Here is a 25,855-nt window from a genome sequence, read left to right on the forward strand (position 1 = left end):
TGACTTTCCCAGTTACTCTTACTCTGGATATGTGTGTCTCTGTTCTGCCCTGTCTGCTCTGCTACGTACCCAAGGACAATGACACTCTTGAGCTCACCTGAGTCCCTTCCTGATTACAGCCACAGGTCCATCATTCTTGTCCCCTCTTTATGTCACCAATATTGACTTGATCACATCAACTCTTCCCACAAGTCACTGTGCTACAATCCTCCTTCCACTTTCGAAACTGAATATCAGTAAGCTTTTGTTTCCTGCAGGACATCTAATGAGGTCTCAGGTATGGGGGCTATTAGCTCTAACAACTGTAGATATGATATCTTCCCCAGTCTTAAGGCATATACCCCCAGGCTGGCTCACCCCACAGATTGTCTGCACTTGTGTGGATTCCAAGTGAATGCATAGTTTAGGACCTTACACTATTATATGGCTACTCCATACAATGTATCAGATCATGCCTTAGAGAAACTGTCCTATGATATATCAGACTACTTATTTTAGTGGCTATTTGAAATGTTCCATTGTACATTTCCTAAGAGATGACACTGAGGTTAAACAGTGACAAGAGGCTTGTTATTATTTAATTATTTATAGTTATAAAAACATATGTGAAATACTTTTAGTTCAGATGACTGTGTTATGCTCTTGTTAAAAGATGACCGAATCATGTCCTGTGCCCAATAATATTTAAAGTTTAGAAGTTTGGAAATTAGGAAGAAAGATATGCTAGCAAACAATTTCAATATAATTTTTTAATTATCTGATAAAGTTGTTTGGGTGTTTTGAAACCCAGATTTGTACACTCAGAAGCAATAGGGCAGTGGGAAGAGCATAAGGCCGGTGAAAGAGGGGGCAGGGGTAAATAGCAGGGCTCCTTGGAAAAAAATGACACCTAGGCTAAAACACTAAGAACATGATCAAACAACCTGGTTAAGGGCATTCTGGGGAAGAGAGACAGACTTCAAAAGGCATGGAGGCATGAACTATTATGACTTGAACTATGAACTATAAGCAGTTTGGTATTAATAGCACATAAAGCACAAGGCAAGATAGTTCTAGCTGATGAGATTAAGAATATAAATAAGGGTCAAGGCAGGAAGCAGGCACCTCATATGCCTTGAAGGAGATTAAATTAGAGCCATTGAACAGTCTTAAGCAAGGGAAGGTGCATGGCTAGATTTTCACATTAGCACTTTTTCTCTGCTGTTAGTGTGAAGAATGATTTTCAATGAATCATGATTGGAGGCTGATATGGTGGGGAGGGAGGGAAGAGAGAGGAGTCTAGGATGACTCTCTTCTCACTGGATAAATGGAGCCATTAGCCAAGAGGAATACAGAAGTAGGAGCAGTTCTGGGATAGAGCAGTCTAATGATTATGATTTTAATGTTAGCCATGCTAAGGTTGAAGTGTTTTCCGAATACACAGATGGTTGTGTCTAACAGATTTGGAAGTGAAATAAATATTTGGATCGTGTTGGGTGTATTTAAAGTCTTGAAAATTAAGGACCTCACTTATAAAAAGCATATAATGAGCATTAGGGCTAGGATGGAACTCTAAGGATCCGTGTTTAAAGGGATAATATTAATTCCCAAGAATGAGATAAAGAGAGAGAACAAAAAGAGTGTCATAAAAACCAAGGGAGTAGATTTATTAGAAGAATGGAGTGGTCAACAGCTTCAAATGCAGCAAAAATTCCAGTAAGGGAAGGACTGAACAGTGACTCCTTGATTTGTCAATGGGGATGAATGGTGACCATAGAGACAGAGAAAATCATTTCAATTTAAGGCTAGTAGGGCAAAAACTGTTATGTGGGTTGATGACTGTATAAGAAGTTCACAAGTGGGACCTATGTTATGGGGATTAAATCATGTTCCCCACAAAAGGCATGTTCAGGTCCCAACCCCTGGTCCTGTGGGTGTGAACCCATTTGTAAATAGGACCTTTGAATGTATTATTAGTTAAGATATGTCCAAACTGAATAAGGGTGGGTCTTAATTCAATATGGCTGAAATCCTTATATGTAAAGGAAATTGGACATGTAGGGAAGAAGCCACAGGAAGCAGCCAGAAGCTGGAAGCAGAAGAGAAAGAAGAAGACACTGCTGTGTGCATATCCTTGTGATGGAAAAGCCAAGGAACCGCAAAGATTGCTGGCCAGCTAGAAGATACCAACCCGGGAGGAAACAAGCCTTCTAGCCTCTGAAACCTTGAGCCAATAAATACCTGTTGTAAAGCCAGCCCATTATATGGTATTTGTTACTAAAACATTATGTATATTCTCTCAAGAAAATTTTTCACATTGGAACCTATTAGAAAGCCAATGGCAGACTCATACTGGATAATTTGAGGAAAGCTAAATAAAAGATCTACATAGAAAGTGTGGACAGCCCTTATGATTTCCCTACATAGCTACCCACTACCCATAGACTAAGTACATGTGGGATACCATTGCCATTCATTGACCTGAGGAGAGAAGAGAAAGGAGAGAGAGAGGGAGAAGCAAAGGCAGTGAAAGAGGGAGATAGGAATAGAGATTGAGTGAAAGACAATATTGTATTGAGAAGACTAACTGATAGGAGCTGTGATCTTCAGTTAAGAAATTAACCCAGCCTATGGAGACACTACAAGGAGGAGCTGGGACAATAAAGAGCCTGATCCTGTCTCTCTTTCCTTCCTTGTATCTCCTCCTTCTATCCATTCCATCACCAAACTCAATGGGAAGCAAGGCAGCAAGTGAACCGGTGGATGTAATTCATACGGGCCATCATCTTAGTGTAGAGAGCAGAGCAGAGAAAGGAGAAGAATGAATCTGAAGAAGTAAATGGATATATTCAGCACAAAATTAGTTTGGGTAGAGAAGGGGTTACAGGTTTGGGAACGTATTCTCTAAAATACTCCATCTCCAAGAACGGTGAAGATGAGCTAAAACCTGAAATAAAAGAAAAGAGTTAGTACCAAAACTTTCCCACTACCCCAAAGAAAAATTCTGTACCAATTAAGTATTTTGGTAATGGATGGTAGTAATGGTAGCACAACATTGTGAGCATAATTAACAACAATGAATTATAAATTGGAATGTGTTAAAAGGAGAAATTTCAAGGTGGTATATATGTTCCTAGAATAAAAATCTTTTTAAAAAATCGCCCATAGGACTGTACAATACAAATAGTGAACCCTAATATAAACTATGGACCATAGTTAATAGTACATTTATAATAATAGTCTTTCATCAATTGTAACAAAGATACCACACTAATGCAAGTTGTTAGTAATTGGGGGTTATATGGGAACTCTGTATTTTCTTCATGGTTTTTATGTAAACCTACAGCTTTTTAATCAAAATTTTATAATATAAAAAAGAGGAGGGTAGATGGTAAGGGACAAACTTAAAAATAATAGTAGAGAAGAAGTTGAAGCTATTGGAGGATATAAGTGTAATTGATGGAGAAAAGTACTGGAGAGTTCAGGATGACCAGATAAAAAGCAAAAGTGAAGGGATTGGCTTTAAACACAATAAAGAACTTTTCAGTCTCAGACTGAAAGGAAGGAGAGGAAGGAGTTGAGATGTATTCAATCTATAGCTGGTGAGAGGAAGAACAGAAAGGAGAGGCAAGAAATAGAGGGAATTGACCACTTAGTTCCAATTTTCCAAATAAAGTAGGAGGCATAATCATACATAGTGACGGGATGGCATCTGGATTGAGTTTAGGGAGAGAAATGATGATTTGAAACCATCATTAGTGGGGGAGCAGTAAATGGAGTTGATCAAGATCAAGAAAAGTCAACTGGAAGCCCTATTGGGACTGGAGATTCTGAGCTATCTTATGTGCCCTGTATGGATGGCAGAGGGATTGTCTCATTCAGTGATGTGTGCACAGCACCCTGAGTATACAACTCAAGAAGGCCAGTTGAAGCAATGATTCAAGGTCAGATTTTAACACATTAGTTCAATGATAGGGCAGAAGCCAAAGGGAAGCTAGTGGTGATTATCATTCAAAATCCATCTTAGCAATGAGATCATTTTATCTCCCCCCTCTTCTTTTCAGTGCTGTCTTTAAGGAAAATTCTTTTGCAACATACCTAAACCCATGATAATGGTGGTGTTCTTCAAATTATTTTATAAAGTTTAGATAATAAAACTCTACAAGTATTACAAGTATTATTTCCATGTTCAGTAAAGCAAACTTCTTCTAAAAGTTAAAACAAGTATCACATAAGGTGGATGAATATAGAGTCGAAGCTCAAATTTTAGTAAAACAATTTTACTGCTTTCATGTAGAAACCATCCAAAGCTATTTGCTAAACCCATGCAGCTATGGCAAAGAAATTAATATTATATTTCAAAAAAAGAGAACCACAATGATTTATTTCAATGATGTTTTCTTTCATTTCTTTTACTTTTTCCATCAATGTGATTAGTATTTTAAAAAATGGTCAAATTATTATTTTTTCAAAATTCTAAAAATTTAATTTAATTTTTTTTACACATGAAATCTGTAGAAACATAGTATTGTTTGAAAAGAGAGTCACATGCTCTAACTAACAAAAAAAAGTCTATATTCACTTTGTGAAATATAGTTAAATAGAAACCAATTGAAAATTGTCCCTTTGTAATTTTGCTCTACTGGCTTTGCTATATCCTTGGGTTGGGGATGGAATCCTCCTACAAGAAAAGACAGATTTTAATTGTAGATGATGTATTTTTAATAAAAATGAAGATTTCTGTGAGTCTATTATGTTCTCAGATTATTTAACATAAATATTCCCAAGTTATTGTTCTTGAGTAAATGTGGAAAGAGGTTTCTTGCTTCTGCTAATAAACAAATTGCTAAACCTAATCAAGAGATGAAATTAAACTACTTTAATTTGCAAAACTGCATGAAGGAAAATAAAGAGAAGGGATGTGAGTCATGTGAATTGATTAGTATGTTATTGACTGAAGTACTGTTCTTGACACATGGTGGACATTACTGCTATGCAGTTACTGATTTTTCTTTATTTCAACCATTTCCCCATAACTATCAAAGTAAGTAGTGTAATTGTGCCTGCAAGAATCACTAATTCTAAGGAAATGCTTGAAATTAAATAACTATACATCAGTACCTATTTTATTTTAGCTTTTCTAGAATAAGTATCAGAAGATATTTTATCCACATGATTCTTGTCTCTATATAGTCTATTAAGTCCTGAAGCTACATTTTCATTTCAAAATATAAAAGTAAATGCCTAGAGTAATTATGAATTCTGGCAAAGTTTGAAAAGAAAAAAAAGGGGGACTGGTTTGCATGCAAAGAGTTGTGGGTTATTTTAACTTGTTCTTTGACTTCAAACTTAATTTTTTTGAAAGTTTACGTGACAATAACACTAAATCAAATTGAAAATTCACAGAAAATCCATCAGTTTCATTGTAAAAGAAATGCCAGATACTAGAACCAATAACCCCTACAATTTCAGTACCTTAACACAACAAGATTTTGATTCTCATTTATGTAACAATCCAAAGCAAGTGATTGGTGAACAGTCTTCCATTGAGTGATTCAGAGACCCGGGCTCCTTCATCTTTTGACTTCCATCATCCTCTAAATCTGTTCATCTTTTGCTTCCAGCTGGAAGCAAGAGTCAGGCCTTCAGGGAAATTATACAGGGCCAGGCCTCAACATGATGCATGTAATTTGTGTTCATATTCCCTTGGCTAGAACTTAGTCAGGTGGCAATTTCTCTCTTTAAGGGATGCAAGGAAACATCATCTAGCCATTGCCAGGGAAGAAGAGGACACAGTTTGGTGAACAGTTAGCAGTCATTGCCATGGAGATTAAAAGCATGTCTTACCCTTCTTCCCACACTTCCCACACACAAAGTGGACAACAAGTCCCAACCAGGCTCTGCATCCAGCTCAAAGTCTGGGCAATGAGCAATCCTCTTCCTCAGATCTGAAAAGTCAGGTGTTTGTTTTTGAGACATCTTAAGGTCAGTATGTCCACTTGCTATCTAAGTGGAGATGCCAAGTAAGTAGTTAGCTATACATACAGCCCGCATGTCCCACTTTGCCTAGGATGGTCCTGATTTATGCCTGTTGTCCTGGAATAATTGTTAGTAGCACCTCATCTCTAAAATGTGTTTTAGTTTGTGTGATACATTATATGGATATGAATCTGAAATTCAAGGGACAGATTATCTCTAGATATAAAAATGTGTGATTCTTCTTGATAATAGCTGTTACTGAAAAGGATGGAGCCCTCAGATATGCCAACATCTAGAGATCAGGAGAAGGAGGAAGATACAGATAAGTTGACTTAGACCAGTCATTGACCAGTGGCTGGGAAGTAAAGAAGGAGAACGTGGAATCACATAAGCCAGGGAAAAAGAAGACATAGTCACTGTTCTCATGGAACTCACAGTAATGGAAATTTTAAAAAGTAAATTAAAAATTCCCTTTATAGAATAACTTTTCATCTCTTAATCTCAGGGACTTTTGTCTTCAAGAACACAGAACACTCAAGGTTCCCTAAACACACTATACTTTTCTACAGTCTGCGTCTCTCTGTACATAGTTCCTTCCAGCCATTATCTCTTTGGTGAATTCCTACCTGTGATTCAAGATCCTGCTGAAATATTTGTGAAGCCTGTCCCCAACTTGCCTCACCAGGTGATGCTAGAGGTTTCACCAATTGACTATCATTGATTATTCCTTTTCTCTAGATCCATTCCTTCACCTCTAGCACTACAGCCTCTCTTATCTGTTGTTATGGGGACCAGAAATATTAATAGCTAACCTACCATTAGAATGCAAATGATGTGTCGGACACTCTTCAAAGCTCCTTAGATACAGTAATACGTTTATTACCAAAAAATCCTTTGATGAAGGTATTATTACTATCCCCTTTCACAAATGAAGAAACTGAGGCACAAAAGGGTTAAATAACTTACCCAGAATCCATAGATAATGAGTCTGTGAGCCACAATTTGAACACAGCCAATATGGTACCAGAGCTTACACACTTACCAAAGCATTGTATGTCTTCAACTAATCAATAAATGAATAAAAAATGTTGGTTAAGTATTTTATTTTAGACTAAAACCTTAAAATGTGTATCCAATTACTAATCTTTTGAAGCACTAATAATCTTTCTTATTCAAACCATAATATAGCCTCTGGGATTTCCAATCTTTGTTTCTTTAAAATAGAACAAGAACTTAATGATGCTACTGATAAGCATACTACAACTGACTATTGTCTAAAATTGACAGTGCATCTGGTGGAAATAAATGTTCACGCGTTTACCAGTCTGCAGTATCTAGTGTGCTGTGGGCATCGATTAGTGTGTTTTACAAGGAGAAGGGCAAGTGATGGTCCAGCTGGCCAAGTTGATTAAGTAGAGTACAAGTAAGGGCTACTACTTTATTTAACATCATGTGCATTCCTCTTCCTCTGTTTCTTAGTTTCCTATTGCTGCCATAACAAAGTATTACCAACTGGGTGGCTTAAAGCAACAGAAACTCATTGTCTCACAGTTCTGGAGGCCGAAGTACAAAATCAAGGTATTAGGAGAGCCTGGCTTCCTCTGAAGTCTGTAGGGAAGAATCTGTTCTGTGCCTCCCTCCATGTTTGCTGGCAATCCATGATTTTCTCTTCCTCAGTTGTCACATGGCCTTCTCCACCCCAACTCCCATCTGTCTGTCTGTGTGCAATTTCCCTTTGTAAGGACTCCAGTCATATTGGATTAAGGGCCCTCTCTATTCCCAAATGACTTCATTTTACCTTTTTTAATTCCACTTTTAATGACCCTACTTTGAAATAGGATCACGTTCTGAGCTACTGGGGATAAGGACTTCAGCATATCTTTTGGGGGGATGCAATTCAACCCATAACACCTGGCATTTATATATTGTGTTGAAATTATTTGTTCTCATGCCTCCATTTTTTACTAGACTGTAAGAAGTGACCTTATTTTATTCATTTTTATATCCCTGGCACCCAGACCTGTCCTGCATGTAATAGGGGCTCCTATAAATCTTTGATGAATTGTAATAAACAATTTCCCCATTGCATTGCAGTGGCATGCTTACGAGAAGTTCTACTCCACAAAACTAAGAACCTTCGGAAGTGGGGCAAGCTCTTATTTATTTATTCACAATTTATTAGTTAAGTACATTTTTATTGAAATACAACGCATATATAGAAAAGTGCATATATCCCAAGTGTACTGCTTGATAGATCTTTACAAATGGAACAGATACATTTAACCGGCATCTAGTTGGAACAGACCATGAAGATTGTCAGAAACCCATTTCTTGCTCCATTGCATTCATTACACCACTACCCAAGGTTTAAATGCTGTTCTGACTTTTTATGCTTTAGATTTGTTTTGTCTCTGTTTCTGGATTTTTAGAACTTAAATGTGTAAGTGGTACCATATATTATGTACTCATTTTATCTGGCTTCTTTCCCTCAATATTATTTTCGGAGAGTCCTTCATGTTACATGTAGCTGTATTTCATTAATGCCCATTGTAGAGTTTTCTTTACTTGGAGTGACTATATTACAGTTTATTTACACATTCTATTCTTGATGGACATTAGAGTTTCCAGTTTGGGGCCATTATGAATAGTGTCTCTACACGTGCTCCTGTGAATGCCTTTTAATTTACATATGTACACTTTTTTTTGGAAGGAACATATACCTTAAGAGTGAAATTCCTGGGTCTAATATATGTTTATCTTGATACTTAGTAGATCCTCATCAAACAGATGAATTTGCACACCAACCAGCAGTTTATGAGAATTCAATTTTTCCACTTCCTCACCAACATTTATTTTCTGTCTTTTTCATTTTAACCATTCTGATGAGTGCATAAGGGTAATGCATTGTGGTTTGAAATTGTATGTTCTGATGTTCTAATTAAGATGAACACTGTTAGATATGTTAATGAACCTCTACATCACCTTTTTTGGTACAAATGCTTATTTTTCTGTTGGAGTTGTCTGTCTTTTTTCCTTATTGATTTGTAACCGTTATTTATATTTTATGGATATGAGTCCTTCATGAGATCATCAGATACATATATTGAATTTATCTCCATTCAGTCTCATTTGCCTTTTGATTCTCTTCATGGTATGTCTAAATGGACAAAAAGTCTTAAAGTAGCCCAGTTTATCCTTTTTTCCCCTTTTATGGTTACCACTTTTTTGTGTGTGCTGTTTAAGAAATATATTCTTATCCCAAGATAAAGAAGATTTTGTCCTATGTTTTCTTTTGAAAGTTTTATGGTTTATAATCTTCTGGATTTGAATCTACATTCTATTTGGAGTTGATTTTTTTGCATGGTGCAAAATACAGTCAAGCAATATGTTTTTTTCCATGTGGATATCCAGTTTATCCCACACTGATATTGAAGAGACCAATGTTTTTTCAATGTATTACCATGTTATTTATCATAATTCAGTGTCCAAATATGTGTGGGTCTGTTTCTCGACACTATTCTCTTCATTTGTCATTTGCCTATTCTTCTGCTAATAGCACGTTTTGTTTTAATATAGTTTTAGCAGTAAAGTATCTGGCAATTTAAGACTTCCAAGTTTGTTCTTCTTAATTAATATTACTTTTTATATTGTGGGCCTTTTGTATTTCCATATAAATTGTAGAATTAGCATCTTTATTTCTACAAAAAACTCATGCATGGATTTTGATTTTGATAAATCTATGAATCAGTTAGAGGAGAATTGCCACCTTACCAATGCTCACTCTTCCATTCCATAACGGAATGAAATTTATTTTTGTGTTCTCTGTCATATGTGCCTGGAACTCAGTTGACCCTCAAAATTTGAACTCTCATATTCCCTCTCCTTCCACTCTGATATCATCAATCAACTATGAATTTCTCATATGTTTCCCTTCTTACACCATGCTATTCTCAATAAAAGCTACTCTGTCCACCCTCAGAGATTATCTTTCCCTCAGAGCAAAAAAATTATGATGAATCAACTGGGCTAATGTAATCTGTTTTTCTAAGATAATGACAAAAATTCCTCCCAAGTTACCTATAGATAATGTTAGTAGGGGTCAGTGCTTCTAATCACAGTAATAAATTGTGTATCAATCAGGGTTCTCCAGAGGAACAGAACCAATAGGAGATAATATGTGTGTGTATATATACACACACATTTACACACACACATATGATTTATTTTAAGGAATTGGCTCATGCAATTGTGGGGGCTGGCAAGTTTGAAATCCGTACAGCAGGCCAGCAGGCTGGAAACTGTAGGAACTGGCATTGCAGGCTCAAGTTTGAAATCTGTAGGGCAGGCTGCCAGACTGGAAACTCAGGCAGGATTTTTATTTTTATGCCACAGTCTTGAGACAGAATTTCTTCTTCTCTAGGAAACCTCAGTTTTTTTCTCTTAAGGCCTTGAAATGATTGAATGAAGCCCACCCATTTTATGGAGGGCAGTCTCTTTTACTTAAAGTCAGCTGATTTTAAATATAGTCATACCTACGAAATACCTGTAAAGTAACATCTAAACTAATATTTGACCTAACAACTGGACACCATAGCCTAGCCAAGGTATAGCATATAGCATATGCTGCTTCTTCCACCGAAGGGTAGCACAACTCCCTCTGAAGGCTAAAGATGAATAGAATATGATAGTGGGAATAGGATAGTGGGAGATCTATTTTGACTGTATAAAGAACCTTCTAAATATAATAGGTCACAGATATTCATGTTTTTAATAAAAATATTAGATTCGGTATAAATTACATGAATATATTTGGATAGGATGCTGTTGATGAAATTATCATACATTCTAATACTGTCTAATACTTTTGCATAATTTTTCATAATTCATGCCCCAATAATACACAGAGCCAAGATCTCTTTAACTAGGCTTTCCAAAAATAATAGTTCAAACCTCACTCCCTATGGCCTCTCCTTGCTTGGCTGTGAGTATATTGTGGGCAAATGCATTGGCATATCTCAGTCACTTAAAATTGCCACTCCTGGCAACTGAAACACTAAAGAAACAGCCAACATCACCTCTCACACTCTTTTTGGATTGGAATAACTAATTACAGTTCAACACTGTTGGGACAAATTTTATTAGGTAGTACTCACTCTAGATGCTGCGGTTCAATTACTGGCCAGCAATGTTTAGAAGCACAAACCTTGATAATTAGCAGCACATTTTCATCTTCTCCCAGCACAGCATGCGAGCAGTTGCCTCCAGAAGAAACAGAACCAAACACAAACAAAAGCAGCATGTATATCCTAAATCTAAAATTGTTACCAAGGGTCACGGAATCCTCAGGAGGTTTTGTTGCAAGAAACTTTTGCTTCTAGAAAATGGGGAAATTTGTGTTATTCTAGTAAGAATTTATGTTAGGAATAATTTAAAGAGTGTAAAGTGGATCTTATCTGTCTTATTTCAAAGTGTTTTTTTTTTTTTTTTTTTTTTTTTTAGCATCAAGTAGTGACCTCTTATTTAATGTATTAAATGATAGTAAGGGTTGAAAAGAATTAAGTTCAGCCCCATCATTTTGTCATTTTTTAAATAAAGAAACTGAAGTCCAGAAAGGTTATGGGACTTTCACGTGTTCACATAACTAGCTAGAACCCTGGCTAGGACTGCAACTCCTATTTCTTAACTTTTTTCCACATAGACCCTCTGAACATACAGTCTCCTGCAAAGAAGTTTTCAAATTGGAAGTAGAACTCATTACCAATGCTGTTTTAGTGACTTCTTACTAAACGAAGCATACAATAGTATGTATGGCACACTAGTTTGCCACCTGTGGAAGGCAAGGGAAGACTCACCCTTGGATTAACTAAATGTATTGAACAGTCAAATTCCTCAATTGGAATAGGGTCCAGACCACCCTAGGAGGCAGGGCAAAGTCACTTGCAAGTCTGGTTTTGCTTCTGTGGAAGGTTAAAATACCCAGGTGGTGTAGAAAAGAGTAGAGGTTTCTGCATCAGAATTTGGTTATTTTTCAATCAACAAATTTTAGAGACCCCACTTTCAGTTTTAAACCTGAGTATACATGTATATATATATACATATATATATATATATATATATATATGTATATATATATACTATGCTTATGCTACTCAATAGATTCAACAAAAACAGTTGATTTTTTTTTACTCGAAACAGCTCTACTATCTGGATAAAATGAATATTCCTTTACCTTAAATGGATTTTTAAATCCACCTGATGCTCAGAAGGGCTAAGTGGCTTGACCAAGTTCATGCAGAAAGTCAGTGTCAGAGATGGTCCCAAACCCTTGCCTCCTGACTCCTAAAAAGGGTTGTTTTTTCACTTTAACCCATGATTTTAATCCAGAAATAATAGATATCCCCTGGGGAATATTCCCTAGAAACTAGGAAAAGTAATTTCCAGGTTGAACTCTGTCAATGATTGGCTGTATGTCCAAGTGCCTACTAATTTTAATTCCTCTAAGTTTCAGCTATTAAGTTCCACAAAATAAAAAAAAAGTATAAAACATAAGCCAAGAAATATTCCATATCATGTAAATTTAATTCCTAATGTAAAAGATTGGAATAGTAATATGTCACTCAGAATAAATACACATTTTTAAGTCTTCACAGAGGATAATACTCCATCGGAGAAAAACTATTTACCTACTCAATTTTTATTTCCCAACAATAAAGAATTTGTGTGTGTTGATATCAAGTATACATTATTCTTTTAGAAATCATATGCAGATTAACAAATATTTAAATAAATATGCTAGAGTAGAAAGTTTCTTTGATTATGAGAAAAATATCTTTAAAGGTATTGTATCTACCCTACCTCAGTAATTGTTCTCCCCGAGGCACCACAGCAATTATCTTCCAAGGCAAAAGCTAAACCCACATATTAGATATGTTCCTAGGAACAAAGGAACAGCATTATGTGAGACCAAATAGAGTAATATATTTGAAAGTGCCTCATGAACTACAAAAATAAATAAATAAATAAATAAATAAATTCTGCATAGTATTATGAATGTCAGCAGGGAATAGTGGAAAGAACGCTAGGAAATGGATTTCAGTCCCAGCTTGGCCATTTGCTAGCTGGGTGAGCTTAGGCAAATCATATAACTTCTCTGAGCCTCATCTATCAATAAAGATAATAATAATTGCCCTACCTGATTTACAGAGTTGCAAGGAGAAAATGAGGTACGTATGCTAAAGTGCTTTTTAAACTGTGTGCTTTCCTTGAATGTAATATAGTATTATTTTCTACATACTTCATAATGCTGAAGAGTGCCATTATATATTCATATGTGTATATCTTCTTCTATATGTTAAACTTTAAGACTGCAGTCATGATTTTAGTATATGTCATTATGAAAGTGACTCAACCTCCTTGATCATTTAATTTGCTTCCCTACAGTCCAGTTATAGGTCTTTGCATCACCCTAAAATTTAGATCAGGAATTCTTGAAACAGCTCAGACATGATTCAGAGTAGCCTAGCATTTGAACCTGATAGATCTGAATAGGAAATCCTGCTTTGTCATTCATTAGCTGTGTGGACTTGGGAAAGATTTATAACTTTAGTTTTCTCATCTATAAAATGGATTATTGTGAAGATTAAATGAGTTAATAATTCACTTAAAGTTCTTAGTACAATTCCACTAATCCTAGTATTTTTATTTTAGTGATCTCAAGATGAAATCCTGAAGAAACAGTCTGTATTGTGAATGAAATAATTATGTTCTCAAAGAGAATGTGGTCTGATAATTTGTTTATGAGACTCATGCAAATCCTAAAGGCTGTATTCTTACATTCCCAGCAAAGCACAATGATGATGAGAGAAGTTGGTTTTGCTTTATTTTGTTCCCTTTAACTTGGGTGTGCTAGAAATTCTATGCTAAGAACTTAGAATTTAAAGACATGATTCTTCTGAATTTTCAAAGGTAACCATTAAAGGGCAGTTGCAGTGCTCCTAGGCATTAGCTTAAATTGCTACCAATATTGAGATTCTGCCACCATTTCATGTGACATGGATGTAGCAGGAGTGAAAGGAAGTGAGGAAATAGATATGGGAGATTTGGAAAAGTGGAGACAAATATTTTCATTGACAAAACATTTGGTAAAGCTGCTGCCTGTGATTGCCTTTTAATGCTGGGGATCTACTGGAAGAAGTTGGAAAACAGAACGTTAGTAGTTTGTGTGGGTTGTGACTGGTTATGTTTAGAAACGCATTAACAGAAAGGGATGATCTTAAATAGCAGTGACTGGCTTGTAAGCAGAAGTAGAAAGGAATAGAGAAAGTCTGGGGGAAGTTAGAAAAAGTTGAAAAACCATTGTACAGAAAGCCCATTAAGACTCAGACCTATGGCAGAGATCAAATGTAACCTTCCCACTGTCTGATGCCTTCAGTGTAGCAGCCCTTATGGAGAGAGATGGGGAGGTGGGGTGAGGGGAGGGGAAAAGAGCAGGGGTTGGGGAGTGGAGGCAGAAGCCTGGTGTCAAGAAAGCAAAGAATTAAATCAGACTTTAAACAGACAGTTATATCTAGGAAAGAATTTTTATGCGATCCCTGGCACATGGAATTCACTGTAAACGGATCAGAAACTTACTAAGGTTTTTGAGAGAATCATATTGCCAAAAACACCATAAACTTGGCCTAAAAGCCATTTACTATTTGAGCCTTAAAACAAACTGTGGGTCCCAAATTTGCACAGACAGGAAATAACTGAGGAAGCTTGACAACGCTGAAATAGGAAAAACTCTCCAGCAGTTTATCAGATCTGACTATACCAGATCTGACTGTATCATATCAGAATATAGAAGATTATGGCCAAAGAAGTACCTCCAAGAATGTGGAAGAAGGAACCACAGACAGTATGGAGGAGAGAACTTACCCCATATTGCAGATTAAGAGACTAATGCTTCATGGCCTGTGAGATTTCATCATTGCCGTGGACCCAGGCCGGCCGAGTCTGTCAGCCATTAACCCCGCCATTTTAATAGACCTGCTTATTCAGTTATCTTACCTTACCCCACTTTTGTATACTCTGCATGTGTATATGTGCACATATATTTGTGTGTGTACATGTGTGTATGTGGAGGAGGGAGGCAGATAACTTGTCTTTCTAGTTCATAGGCCACCAAATCTGCCTCCATTTCAGGCTCCCCCATTTGTGAAAATGTAGCACTATTTATCATTTTGTTTGGACTAAAGAGAGGGGTGGGAGTGTTTGTTTTAGTTTGTTTTGGTTTTACTTCTCATTTTCTTTCATATTGTTCATCCAGACCATCAGCAAATCCTGTCAACTCTACTGGGAAAATAAATCCACAGTCTGATGTCTTCTCACTGCCTCCATTACTGCCTCCGTAGTTGAAGTCACTGTCATGTCTCAGTTGAACTACTGGAAAATTCTCCTAATTGGTCTCCCTGCTTCCGTTTTTTTTTCCTCTTATAATTCATTTTTCCAACAGCAGCCAGAAGGATCTTTTTAAAGTGGAAGTGAGATAAAGTAACTCTTCTGCTTCAGATGCTCCCATGGCTTCCTCTCATACTCAAAATCTGAAGTCTATATAGCAGCCTTTAGGGTCTGACATAATTAGGTCCCTGTCCTCTCCAACCTCTCCTCCAGTCACTCTTCCACTTGTTTACCAAGTACCACCCACTGGGTCTCCTTGCTGCTCCTCAAACCTGTAAAGCATTCTCTTTCCTCAGAGTTCCTACTTCCTGTAGTCCTCCCTTCATGGCTATCTGCATGGCCCGCTTCTTTATCCCATGAAGAGCTCTGCTTAAATAGCCTTTCCTCATAGAGATCCAACCACTCTGCCATTCTATGTCCTCACTCTCATTTTTCTTTGAAGCCCACATCACCTTCTGACATTAAATGGACTATCTAAGGAAATTTGTTTTGTTTTCTGATGTATTCCTAATGCCAAAACAGAGTCTGGAACACAGTAGATGCTTAACAAATACTTGAAAAGTGAATGAGTATCTTGTTTGCTGCTGCATCTCATCACCTAGAAGATCACTTGGCACAAAATAAGCTGTTGGGCTACAGAATAGGATGAACCCAAGTCTACCTGGGAAGATAAGTGAAATCCGCAGAGCAGGGCCATTTTCATGGGCATGTGATCTGTGCAGTTGCAAAAATGCCTTCATTGTAGCAGCTGTTTTGGAGAGAGATGGAGTGGATGCATGGGAGGAGGGAGAAAAGAGTAGAGGTCGGGGAGATGGAGGCAGAAGACTGGTGTCAAAAAAGCAAAGAATTAAATCAGAGTTAAAACAGAGAATTATATCTAGCAAAGAATTTTTATGTGATCCCTGACACATGGAATTGACTCTAAACAGATCAGAAACTTACTAAAGTTTTTGATCTTGTGCTTAGTAGGATCTACTCTTGGTTTAGTGCATTGCTGCCGCCATCTTGAAATTCTTAGTCATTTTTGAACAAGGGGCTTTGCGTTTTTATTTGCAATGGATCACACAAATAATGTAGCTAGCCCTGCCTCATATGGAAGAGCACAGTTGAGCTGGGCTTTAAAGGTTAAGTAGGAATTCCCCAAGCAAGTGCAGACAAGAAGATAGAATATGTGCAATTTTGCATAAAGAAACTCTGCAACTCCAAATGTTCTGCGTCGCTAGTACGTGGAAGCTAAGTGAGGAGGGCAAGGAAACAGAGGTTGGAGAGGTAACTAGGGTTGGACCACAGCAGGCCTTTCTACTGAGTTTGAATTTTATTCTATGATCTTAAGTATAGGACACTTTGATATTTGATGGTGAGCACTAGAGCTACATCATAAAGAACGGAATGAAGGAAATGAAACTAGAAACTGAGGCATGGAGATTAATTCATGGATTGCTGTAATATTTCAGGCAGGAGGGTTGGACAGTGGGAGGGGCAAAAGTGAGAGGCCATGAATCTAAACCTTGCCTGCTGACCAGCTTTACTTTAGAATAGCTGTTTTAGCAACAATAATTTATTGATTTAACATCTATATTTCAGAGATGTGCTAGCCTCAGGAAAGACATAGACAATATATGTTTTTGTTTCTTATGAAAAATGTATTTTCATATTTATGATAGTTCAGTGAATTGAAATTAACTTTATATTATTAAGAAAAATGAAGCCTAGAACATTTCATTAATTCAGCAATTCTATCAGTAATTATAGAAACTTCTGCATTCACCCCTTACTAGTCAACCCCCATCCACATTGGACATTACCCCCCATATTAGCAAAACCAAAAGATATTCCTTTTCTTCCTTCCTTCCTTCCTTCCTTCCTTCCTTCCTTCCTTCCTTCCTTCCTTCCCTCCTTCCTTTTTTCCCCTCTCTACTCACTTCCCTTTCTTCCTTTTACTTTTCATTTACATAAATAAATTTATTTACTTACAATTTTATCAAAGCTTATTTAGGACTTAAGAAGATGAATGAGATCAATCACACATTACTTGCCCTGAAGAGCTCATAGATTTATCGTTGGTTGAAGTAAAGCAAGGCAGCCATGTCCCAAAACAGAGTGCAATGCGTCCTAGTTACCCTTTCTTCACATATCTAGATTTATGCATGGCCATCTGCCACGGCTCCATCACTGTGGCCTTTGCTGCTAAGAGTTTCCAGCCTCTGGTAGTATATGGTAGTGTTTAATAAATATCAGCTTGTTGGATTAGTTCAGGTTGGAATGAAAGGGCTAAAGTTAGAATTAATGATTAAGTTTATGGAAACAGTAAAAAGAACAAAGAACCAAACCAACTTGATCCCATGAGAGTGAGATGAACCAGAGCCGCTGCCTGATCACATATAACTATAAATTCCTAGTCAGTTCCCTAAATTATATAACTCTAAATCCATGGCATTAAACAGATGATTCTAACCCTTTTTTTCCTTGCCTTTATTGGATTTCAATGTCCAGTACACATTCAAATTATTCAATTTAGATATCACTTTTATGATCAAATGTCCTACTTTTGAAAGGGAAAGCTCAGTTGGCTACAGTCCTTGTTAAGTTTAAGAAGCTTTTATCATTTAAATAAATTAAACCTTTCAGCATGGGCTCCACAGAACATAATGAGGCACAGAAAAGAAAAGCTTAAATGAAATAAACCTCTTTGCTGATAGAAACGGTACTGGCTATTGTGCATTTTACCAATAAATGTGTGGCTGGAACCCTAGCCTGATTCCTGTTTTCTTTTTTTGTTTTTTTTTTTTGTTTTTGCTTTTTTTGTTTTGTTTTGTTTTGATAATCTTAATTTTTGAGGTGTACATCAGCAATTTGATTTGCCATTGGGAAAAGGACAGACACAGAGTACATCAAATGCTAGGAGTCCTATATTGTTAATACTGAGTAAAAAACAAATATTTGAATTTTTAATGTTGATTTCTTTTAACACCAAAATGGTAATCATATAGGTATACTTTTTCTTTTACACATTTAAGTCACATAGTTTGATCTCACATGAACTTCACTCTGATCCTTTAAGCAATTTCTAACGTGCTTTATTTGGTGGGGGCATTGGATTCTTTTTGGATGTTTTCTTTCTGGAGAAAAATCATGTCCACATAGTAATTGGATACAATTAATATCTATTTTGCATATATAATGAATTTGCCAAAGATTTTTTATTTCTATATGACACATTACCCATAAAAGAGTCAATAGGGTTATGAACAATATTATTGGTTGGATGTTCTTTCAATTGCCAAAGGATACTATGTGGATTTTTTTGTGTAAATTAAAACAAGCATGCTATTTTTATAGAGGTTTAACTAAATAAAAGTAATCAGTCCTTCCAATGTGTTATGAAGTTGAACCATTTTATTATATGCCTTTTAAATAAAATTAAAGGCAAAAGTACGTCTTAAATTCAGGAGAATTTAAGAATGCTTATAATGCTAAATTAGAATATTGCTATGTTATTTTTACAATGAAATGTAGTCTTCTGAGTAATAAAAATCAGTTGTTACTTAAACTTGGAGTTCAGGGTCATAAAGTTATCTTCAAAATTTTGGGGATTTACAGAGGTCCTATTGTACCTAATGTTTTGAAATACAGTGAGTTTCTTACATTAGGCATCTCTGCTGTTTTAGTTCCTTCTTTAATATATAATCTACTCTTCTGAACCCAAGACAAATCATAAAGCTATTGCACTTTGTATTTAAGACATGGATCAACCAATGATGGCATCTCAGTAGATTATTTGTCTTTAAGCCTCATAGACATGATAAAATCACTTCTTCATTTTATTGTTTGATTGTTTTTCATTTCATTGCCTATTTTTCTTACCTTGTGTTAAGAAACTTGTATAATATCTTTACAGTCATCAGCTAGAAAATGAGTTCCTAGTGCATGTTTTTGCATCCTTATGTGGAAGTGAAGGAAGGTTCTGATTCAAGGCCTTCCAAGGACTGATCTGTGGATGGAAGATTTGAATGTGATTCAACTCAGCAAGGATTTGTTAATTATCTACTTTGCCTGGCAGTGGGCTAGGTCCTGGGGATGCCGGGAGGTAGAGAATATATCTTCTTCTAAATGAGAAAATAGAAGTAGACATTAATGATCTATAATAATAATATAAATATCTTTGACTTATTGTTTAGAGATCGGGAAATAATTGTAACACTTTCTATTCATAGACTCATCACAAATATGGATTTGCTGAATATATTAAAAGTTTACAAATTAATGAATAAAATTTATTTATTGAGGACAGGCCCCATCATAGGCACTGGAGATACAGCAGTAAACTGAACAGACAAAAATCTCTGTCCTCATAAACACATGAATCTAAGAATGGGTGGGGTCAGGAATGGTGTCAGCATTCAGGGAACATCACATTATTTGATCCTTCCTGACCCCTGCCTTTCATTCATGTAGTAAATTGAATATCTGTAGAAGCAAGTTAAAATAAAATGCAAGGACAGCCTTGAAGGGAAGGAGAAGCTACAAAATGGGAGCATAAATTTTGAAGGGAGATCTCTATCTTCAAAGTTTGCTGGTTTTGCCTTTGAGAATGAGAATTTAGTGACTGCCTCCCTTAAAGCTCTCCTCAGCTGTTAGTCAAGGCTGCCGCCTCATCCAACAAGCCCGTTGAATCATTTGTTCAATTCGCTGTCTTCAGGGATGATTCTCCATGGCAAATGCTTAGTGAAGGGTTACCTGTTGGATATGAAACTGCTTCATCCCTCCCTACTTTATGCACCCAACTATCTGGGTTTTCACAGAATCCAGGAGGAAGTATCAAAGTTCCCCTGAAAAGCAGTAGAGTGTAATGGTTAAGCCTGGACTCAGACTCCTTGGATTTTCATCCTACACACTTACTAGTTGTGTGACAAAAGGCAATTCACTTAAACTCTGTCACCTCAGTTTGCTCCTTTCTAACATGAGAATAATAGTATCTATCTCACAGAATAGTTATGACAGTTAAGTAAAATAATAGTTATGTAGAGGTCACTGCATTGCTATATGCAAACTTTTTAAAACCGTTTTCATTAAGTCATCATGTTTGCTTAGTAGTCGGAAAAAAGATGGTTCTGTAAACTCCATCTACTCCAGTAAACCTTTTTTTTTAAGTTTCTCCTGACTGAAAAGTCTAGTTTATGGTAAGCAGGCCATCAAATCCAAGTGTTATTGTTTTCAGTCAGGCTCCAGTTCAAATGCTTCATCTCGGGGAGGGAATCTCCTCATGAACCTTTCTTCCAATCGTCTCCCTGCATTCGCTTCTACTTTCACTGGGCTCAAGATTGCCTGGGACCCACTGCTAAGGGAAAGGTTCACCCACGTTGGTACCAAGGGCTCATCCATGAAATCTTGAGGGTTTGGAGTCACTCCTGAGAGCGCCAGCCTTTTGAGCTGGCCACACACACGGCTGACTCCCATCACGTGGCATGTTTAATGGTTTGAGATTCCTTAGTGGAAGGTATCTTAGAGGGTGTCGTCACTTCTCCCACCACCTCATCTGGCTTCTGAAAGGCTGAAATCACAAATGGCTATCTATTGGGTCTTTCTGGGTCCATGAGAATCTCAGCCAGGCCCATCCAGGCTACATAGGAAGTGAGGTGCAAAGGAGCAAAGAAGGGGAACTTGTCCCTCTTTAGGTCACATATTCTTTCTTCTGTACCTTAGTCGATCTGTAGGTTCTGGCATTCTGTTAACTCCAGATGAAAAATCAGGCAGGGCCAGTCTTGATGTTCATAAATACCCCTAAACCTCAGGTGAGCTGTGCCCGTTATCCTCTCTTCCTCTATCCCCTTGGGTTGGGGAGACGGAGGGAAAGAACAATGTACAACACTCTTTGGATTCTGATATCTAATGTCCAAAACCTCTATTCTTTCTTTTTCCCAGTTCCTTTCACATTTTCTAGGTGGCTGGCAAAATATGCCAATCCAATTATGCCTCATTTGACCCTGGATGCAGACTGGGAACCTGGCCCTATGATAAGATTTCATTTTTACTTGGTATTTTGGAATTTGGAGCTTTGTTATCAGCATGGTAGTAGCAATCCAAACACTTCTGCTTTCTCTTGGCTGGGGTGAGAACAGGCCAGCTCATGGTCAGGGAAGCTGAAAATAGCTGCTTTTATTGATGGCTTGTAATACTTTTGAATGACTAAGCATCCTAAATCTGGTAAGCATACAATAATTGTAAGCAATTATTAGCCATTACATTGACGATAACAAAAATAGGACTCTGGTCAGTTGCTCACAAATTCTCAGTCACCAGGGACACCCAAATCTTTCATTATAATTTCTGTAAGCTTTGAGGTTCACATCACAATATCTGTGTCCATTTCAGAGGAAGTAATGTCTTTGTCTATTATATACCAACAGGGTTACAAAATTTAGTAATCAAAAATAGAGGTGCCCAGGTAAATTTAAATGTTATATACATAAAACATTTTAAATATATGTCCCAATCAGATGAGCAATGAATTATTTTTAGTATAAGTATGTCCCACATATTTCTTTGGCTTCCTTTATTCTGTCTGACATCCCTACGTGCCAAGCACCTGCCTTCCTAGACTGATAGTTTGGAATGGATCCTTTTTCCCAAATGTGACGTTTACTCTATTACCACATTGGACCAAGGCTAGGTCTATGCAAAGCTTTAAGTTGAGGGAAGGATGTCAGAGGTGCGTGGGAAGATTCCTGAGACCAGTCATTTATATTAGGCTCCTTGTGTCAGTCTGTAGAACCAAAGTGAGTGCCTATTCGATGAAAGGGATGGCATAGAAAAATAGTATCTGTGTTTCCGTGTTGAGTCTGTCCTGTCACAAAGAGTGTTAATATTTTGCAGGATTAGTACAAGCTCTGTTTACTTAGGAAGTACAAGAAATACGTCAATGTTTGAAAGACTTCTAATTAAACTGCTGGAGTTTTGATGTCAGACTTCAAGATTAGTATTAAATCATTTAAAAAGATCCAATTTCATATGTCACTAGAAAGAGAAGAATATGCTTGCCTTTATAGATAGTTTTGAATTTTGAGATTATTTATCTTAAAATGTGAATTATTATCATTTGATCAGCTATATTTAGCACTCTAATCTCATTTAGAAGATGTGCCCTTTCCTGGATGGGGAGTTGCTATCCCCCAGACTTCCCTTTTAAAAATGACTGTCCTCATTATTTGTTTCTGGTGCAAAATCAATGATTGGATGTTACCCCTAGAAGCTGCTGAATCTTTAAGAGGTGGCGAATATGATTTCAAATAGAAAGTATTTTATGAGAGTTCAAGGGGAGAGAATCAGTGTATTTTGTGTGTCAATTATGTGCTAGGGACTGTGTTGTTCACATATACCAATCTAATCACCAATTTAATGAGAGAGGTTGATGCAGGAGAGTAATTTTGCCAGTCATAAAATTGTCTGTCTCTGAAAGCATTTTATCTAATATCACTGTCTTTTGAAGTTTCGTTACAGGACTCACCTGCAGTTGCTTTGTTTTTCAGAAGAAATCTGAGAAAACGCCTCACAATATTTAAATTCACTTCTACTCCTGATAATATAATCTCCTGTAGAGCAAATCTTTTTTATTTCTCTTGAAGGAGTTATACAAGTTCTTCCCAATAATGTTTTCAAAATACATTTTAATAAAATTATGCTTATTTTTTGTGTATATCCATCTAACCTCCCATGCACTTTATATTTAACTCTATATTTAAAATTTAAAGAATCTTGGAATTGGAAGAGATATTAGAAGTAACTGAGTCCAACTTCCCATCCAGTGAAATTATCAGAGCACAACATCCTTAATTCTGTTTGAATATTACAGTGATGTGTGGTTCATGAGTTTTTGACGTAGTTTGCACAGTTAACACATAGCAGTTGTTTGAAATGAAGTCTGTATATTGAGCTGGTATTTGCTTCCCAGAAATGTATTCATAGATCCTAGTCCTGACTTCTAGGGATACACAACTAAATTTACCTGTCCCCTAACCAGATGGTGCTATCTAAACCATCTAAATTTTCAATATTTGTATAGCCTGGAACTCTTCTAGCTGACCCCTAAACAGAGGTTGATATTGCAAATGTTCTGAATCATATTTATATGACCAAAGGGAAAATATCCAAAAAATAGTGATGCATTACAAAGTAATTTAAGGGATATATATACACTCCTATACACACACTTACATACACATGTATATTTATGTTTATATATTTATATATTTTCTATTTAAACAGGAACTTAAGAAAGCAAATAATTCTGCACTCTCTTAAATACACCCCCACCCCCACCCTCCCTACCCATGATGTGTGAGTAGACTGTTCCTGTGTTGGGTTTAAGCATACTGCATCTGTTAAATGGCATCAGAATATTTTTATCCCTTTAGAATTGATCTTATCATATGTTCAAGGTTTTTATCTGTAAAACAAAGTTCATCCTGTATAGTACCACACAATTATAAATTCATCTGTTTTTAAAGTCACATTTTGAATATCCTGATATCTCTCCCGTCACAGATCATTTTCCGTAAAATCAGTGATGTGAAAAAGGAGGAGGAGGAGCGCCTGAGGCAGAAGAATGAGGTAACCCTCAGCATCCCTGTGGACCACCCAGTCAGAAAGCTCTTCCAGAAGTTCAAGCAGCAGAAGGAGCTGCGGAATCAGGGATCCACGCAGAGCGACCCCGAGCGGAATCAACTGCAGGCAGAAAGCCGCTCCTTGCAGAACGGAGCCTCCATCACCGGCACCAGCGTGGTGACCGTGTCACAGATCACGCCCATCCAGACGTCTCTGGCCTATGTGAAAACCAGTGAATCCCTCAAGCCAAACAATCGCGATGCCATGGAACTCAAGCCCAATGGTGGTGCTGACCAGAAATGTCTCAAAGTCAACAGCCCAATCAGAATGAAAAACGGAAATGGAAAGGGGTGGCTGCGACTCAAGAATAATACGGGAGCTCATGAGGAGAAAAAGGAAGACTGGAATAATGTCACCAAAGCTGAGTCGATGGGGTTATTATCAGAGGATCCCAAGAGCAGTGACTCAGAGAACAGTGTGACCAAAAACCCATTAAGGAAAACAGACTCTTGTGACAGTGGAATTACAAAAAGTGACCTTCGTTTGGATAAGGCTGGTGAGACGCGAAGTCCCCTAGAGCACAGTCCCATTCAGGCCGATGCCAAGCATCCCTTTTATCCCATCCCCGAGCAGGCCTTACAAACCACACTGCAGGAAGTCAAGCATGAACTCAAAGAGGACATCCAGCTGCTAAGCTGCAGAATGACTGCCCTGGAAAAGCAGGTGGCAGAAATTTTAAAAATACTCTCAGAAAAGAGCGTGCCCCAGGCCTCTTCTCCCAAATCCCAAATGCCACTCCAAGTACCTCCCCAAATACCATGTCAGGATATTTTTAGTGTTTCAAGGCCTGAGTCACCTGAATCAGATAAAGATGAAATCCACTTTTAATATATATATATACATATATATATTTGTTAATATATTAAAAACCGTATATACAGCTATATACATATGTGTATATATAGTATATACATATATATATATTTTCACTTGCTTTCAATATGATGAACACAATATGGATTTTGATATGTATATATTGCATGTCCAGCTGGATTCTGGCCTGCCACAGAAGATGATTAAAATATAGATTATTGCTTGTATATTATGCAGTTGACTGCATGCACACCTTACATTTATTTATATTCTCTATAATAAAAAAGGATGATTTTTCTTAACCAAGGCAATGTACTATTTGAAGAATCAGGGTCCAACCTGCCAATGTTGCTATGACAAATTTGATCTCAGGCTGAGTATATTGAGCTGTGATTTCCTTGCTCTTCTGTTAAATTTAAATTATAGATTAATGCCAAGAAAGAGTTTGATGTTTTAAATGGTTACTACCATTTTATGATCTCTTTCCATAGGATATCTTTCTGTAATTTAGTATTAGGTTATTTTCCCCTACAGGCAATGTTTGCTCCATTTAATGATCTGTTTTTTTGACTAAGTCGGATAGCAGTGTGGGATATTGGGAATTTATTGCTATGGGTTTTCTGCATGAATTGCATTTTCTCTCAACTATACCTCTCCTTTTTTTAACATTATACTTAAATAGTAATCATTGACTCTTAACGTAAGGATTTCCCTGCTCCCTCCATCTTGGAGTATAGCTGCCATCTTGTAAGCTGACTTTATCAACACCATGCATACTAAACTGTTAATATACTGTATATTATTATAGAAATACTGCACCACAGGGTATAAGGGCCTTTTAACAATTCATGTTAGAAATACTGATTTCCAAAGGTGATGATTGTTCTAAATTTGTATTTCTAAAACTTGTTCAAGGGTGAAGTTGAAAGGCTCTTAGCAATGAAACAAACAAAAAAGTGTTTAAGAAATCATATCACAATTTTAA

At 36.8% G+C, this 25,855-nt stretch overlaps 1 protein-coding gene across 1 annotated transcript in view; it reads left to right on the plus strand.

Annotated features, from left to right (window-relative positions):
• The window catches only part of KCNH5 (potassium voltage-gated channel subfamily H member 5), a 343,994-nt gene extending 318,684 nt beyond the window's left edge, over positions 1-25,310 (plus strand). The window contains exon 11 of the mRNA XM_037835300.1: positions 23,938-25,310. Coding sequence (XP_037691228.1) covers positions 23,938-24,885 — 948 coding nt within the window. The 3' untranslated portion in view covers positions 24,886-25,310. The remainder of the gene's footprint in view (positions 1-23,937) is intronic.
• The last annotated feature ends 545 nt before the right edge of the window (positions 25,311-25,855 follow it).

This window comes from Choloepus didactylus, chromosome 4 (assembly GCF_015220235.1).
Source record: "Choloepus didactylus isolate mChoDid1 chromosome 4, mChoDid1.pri, whole genome shotgun sequence".
Classification (NCBI taxonomy): domain Eukaryota; kingdom Metazoa; phylum Chordata; class Mammalia; order Pilosa; family Megalonychidae; genus Choloepus; species Choloepus didactylus.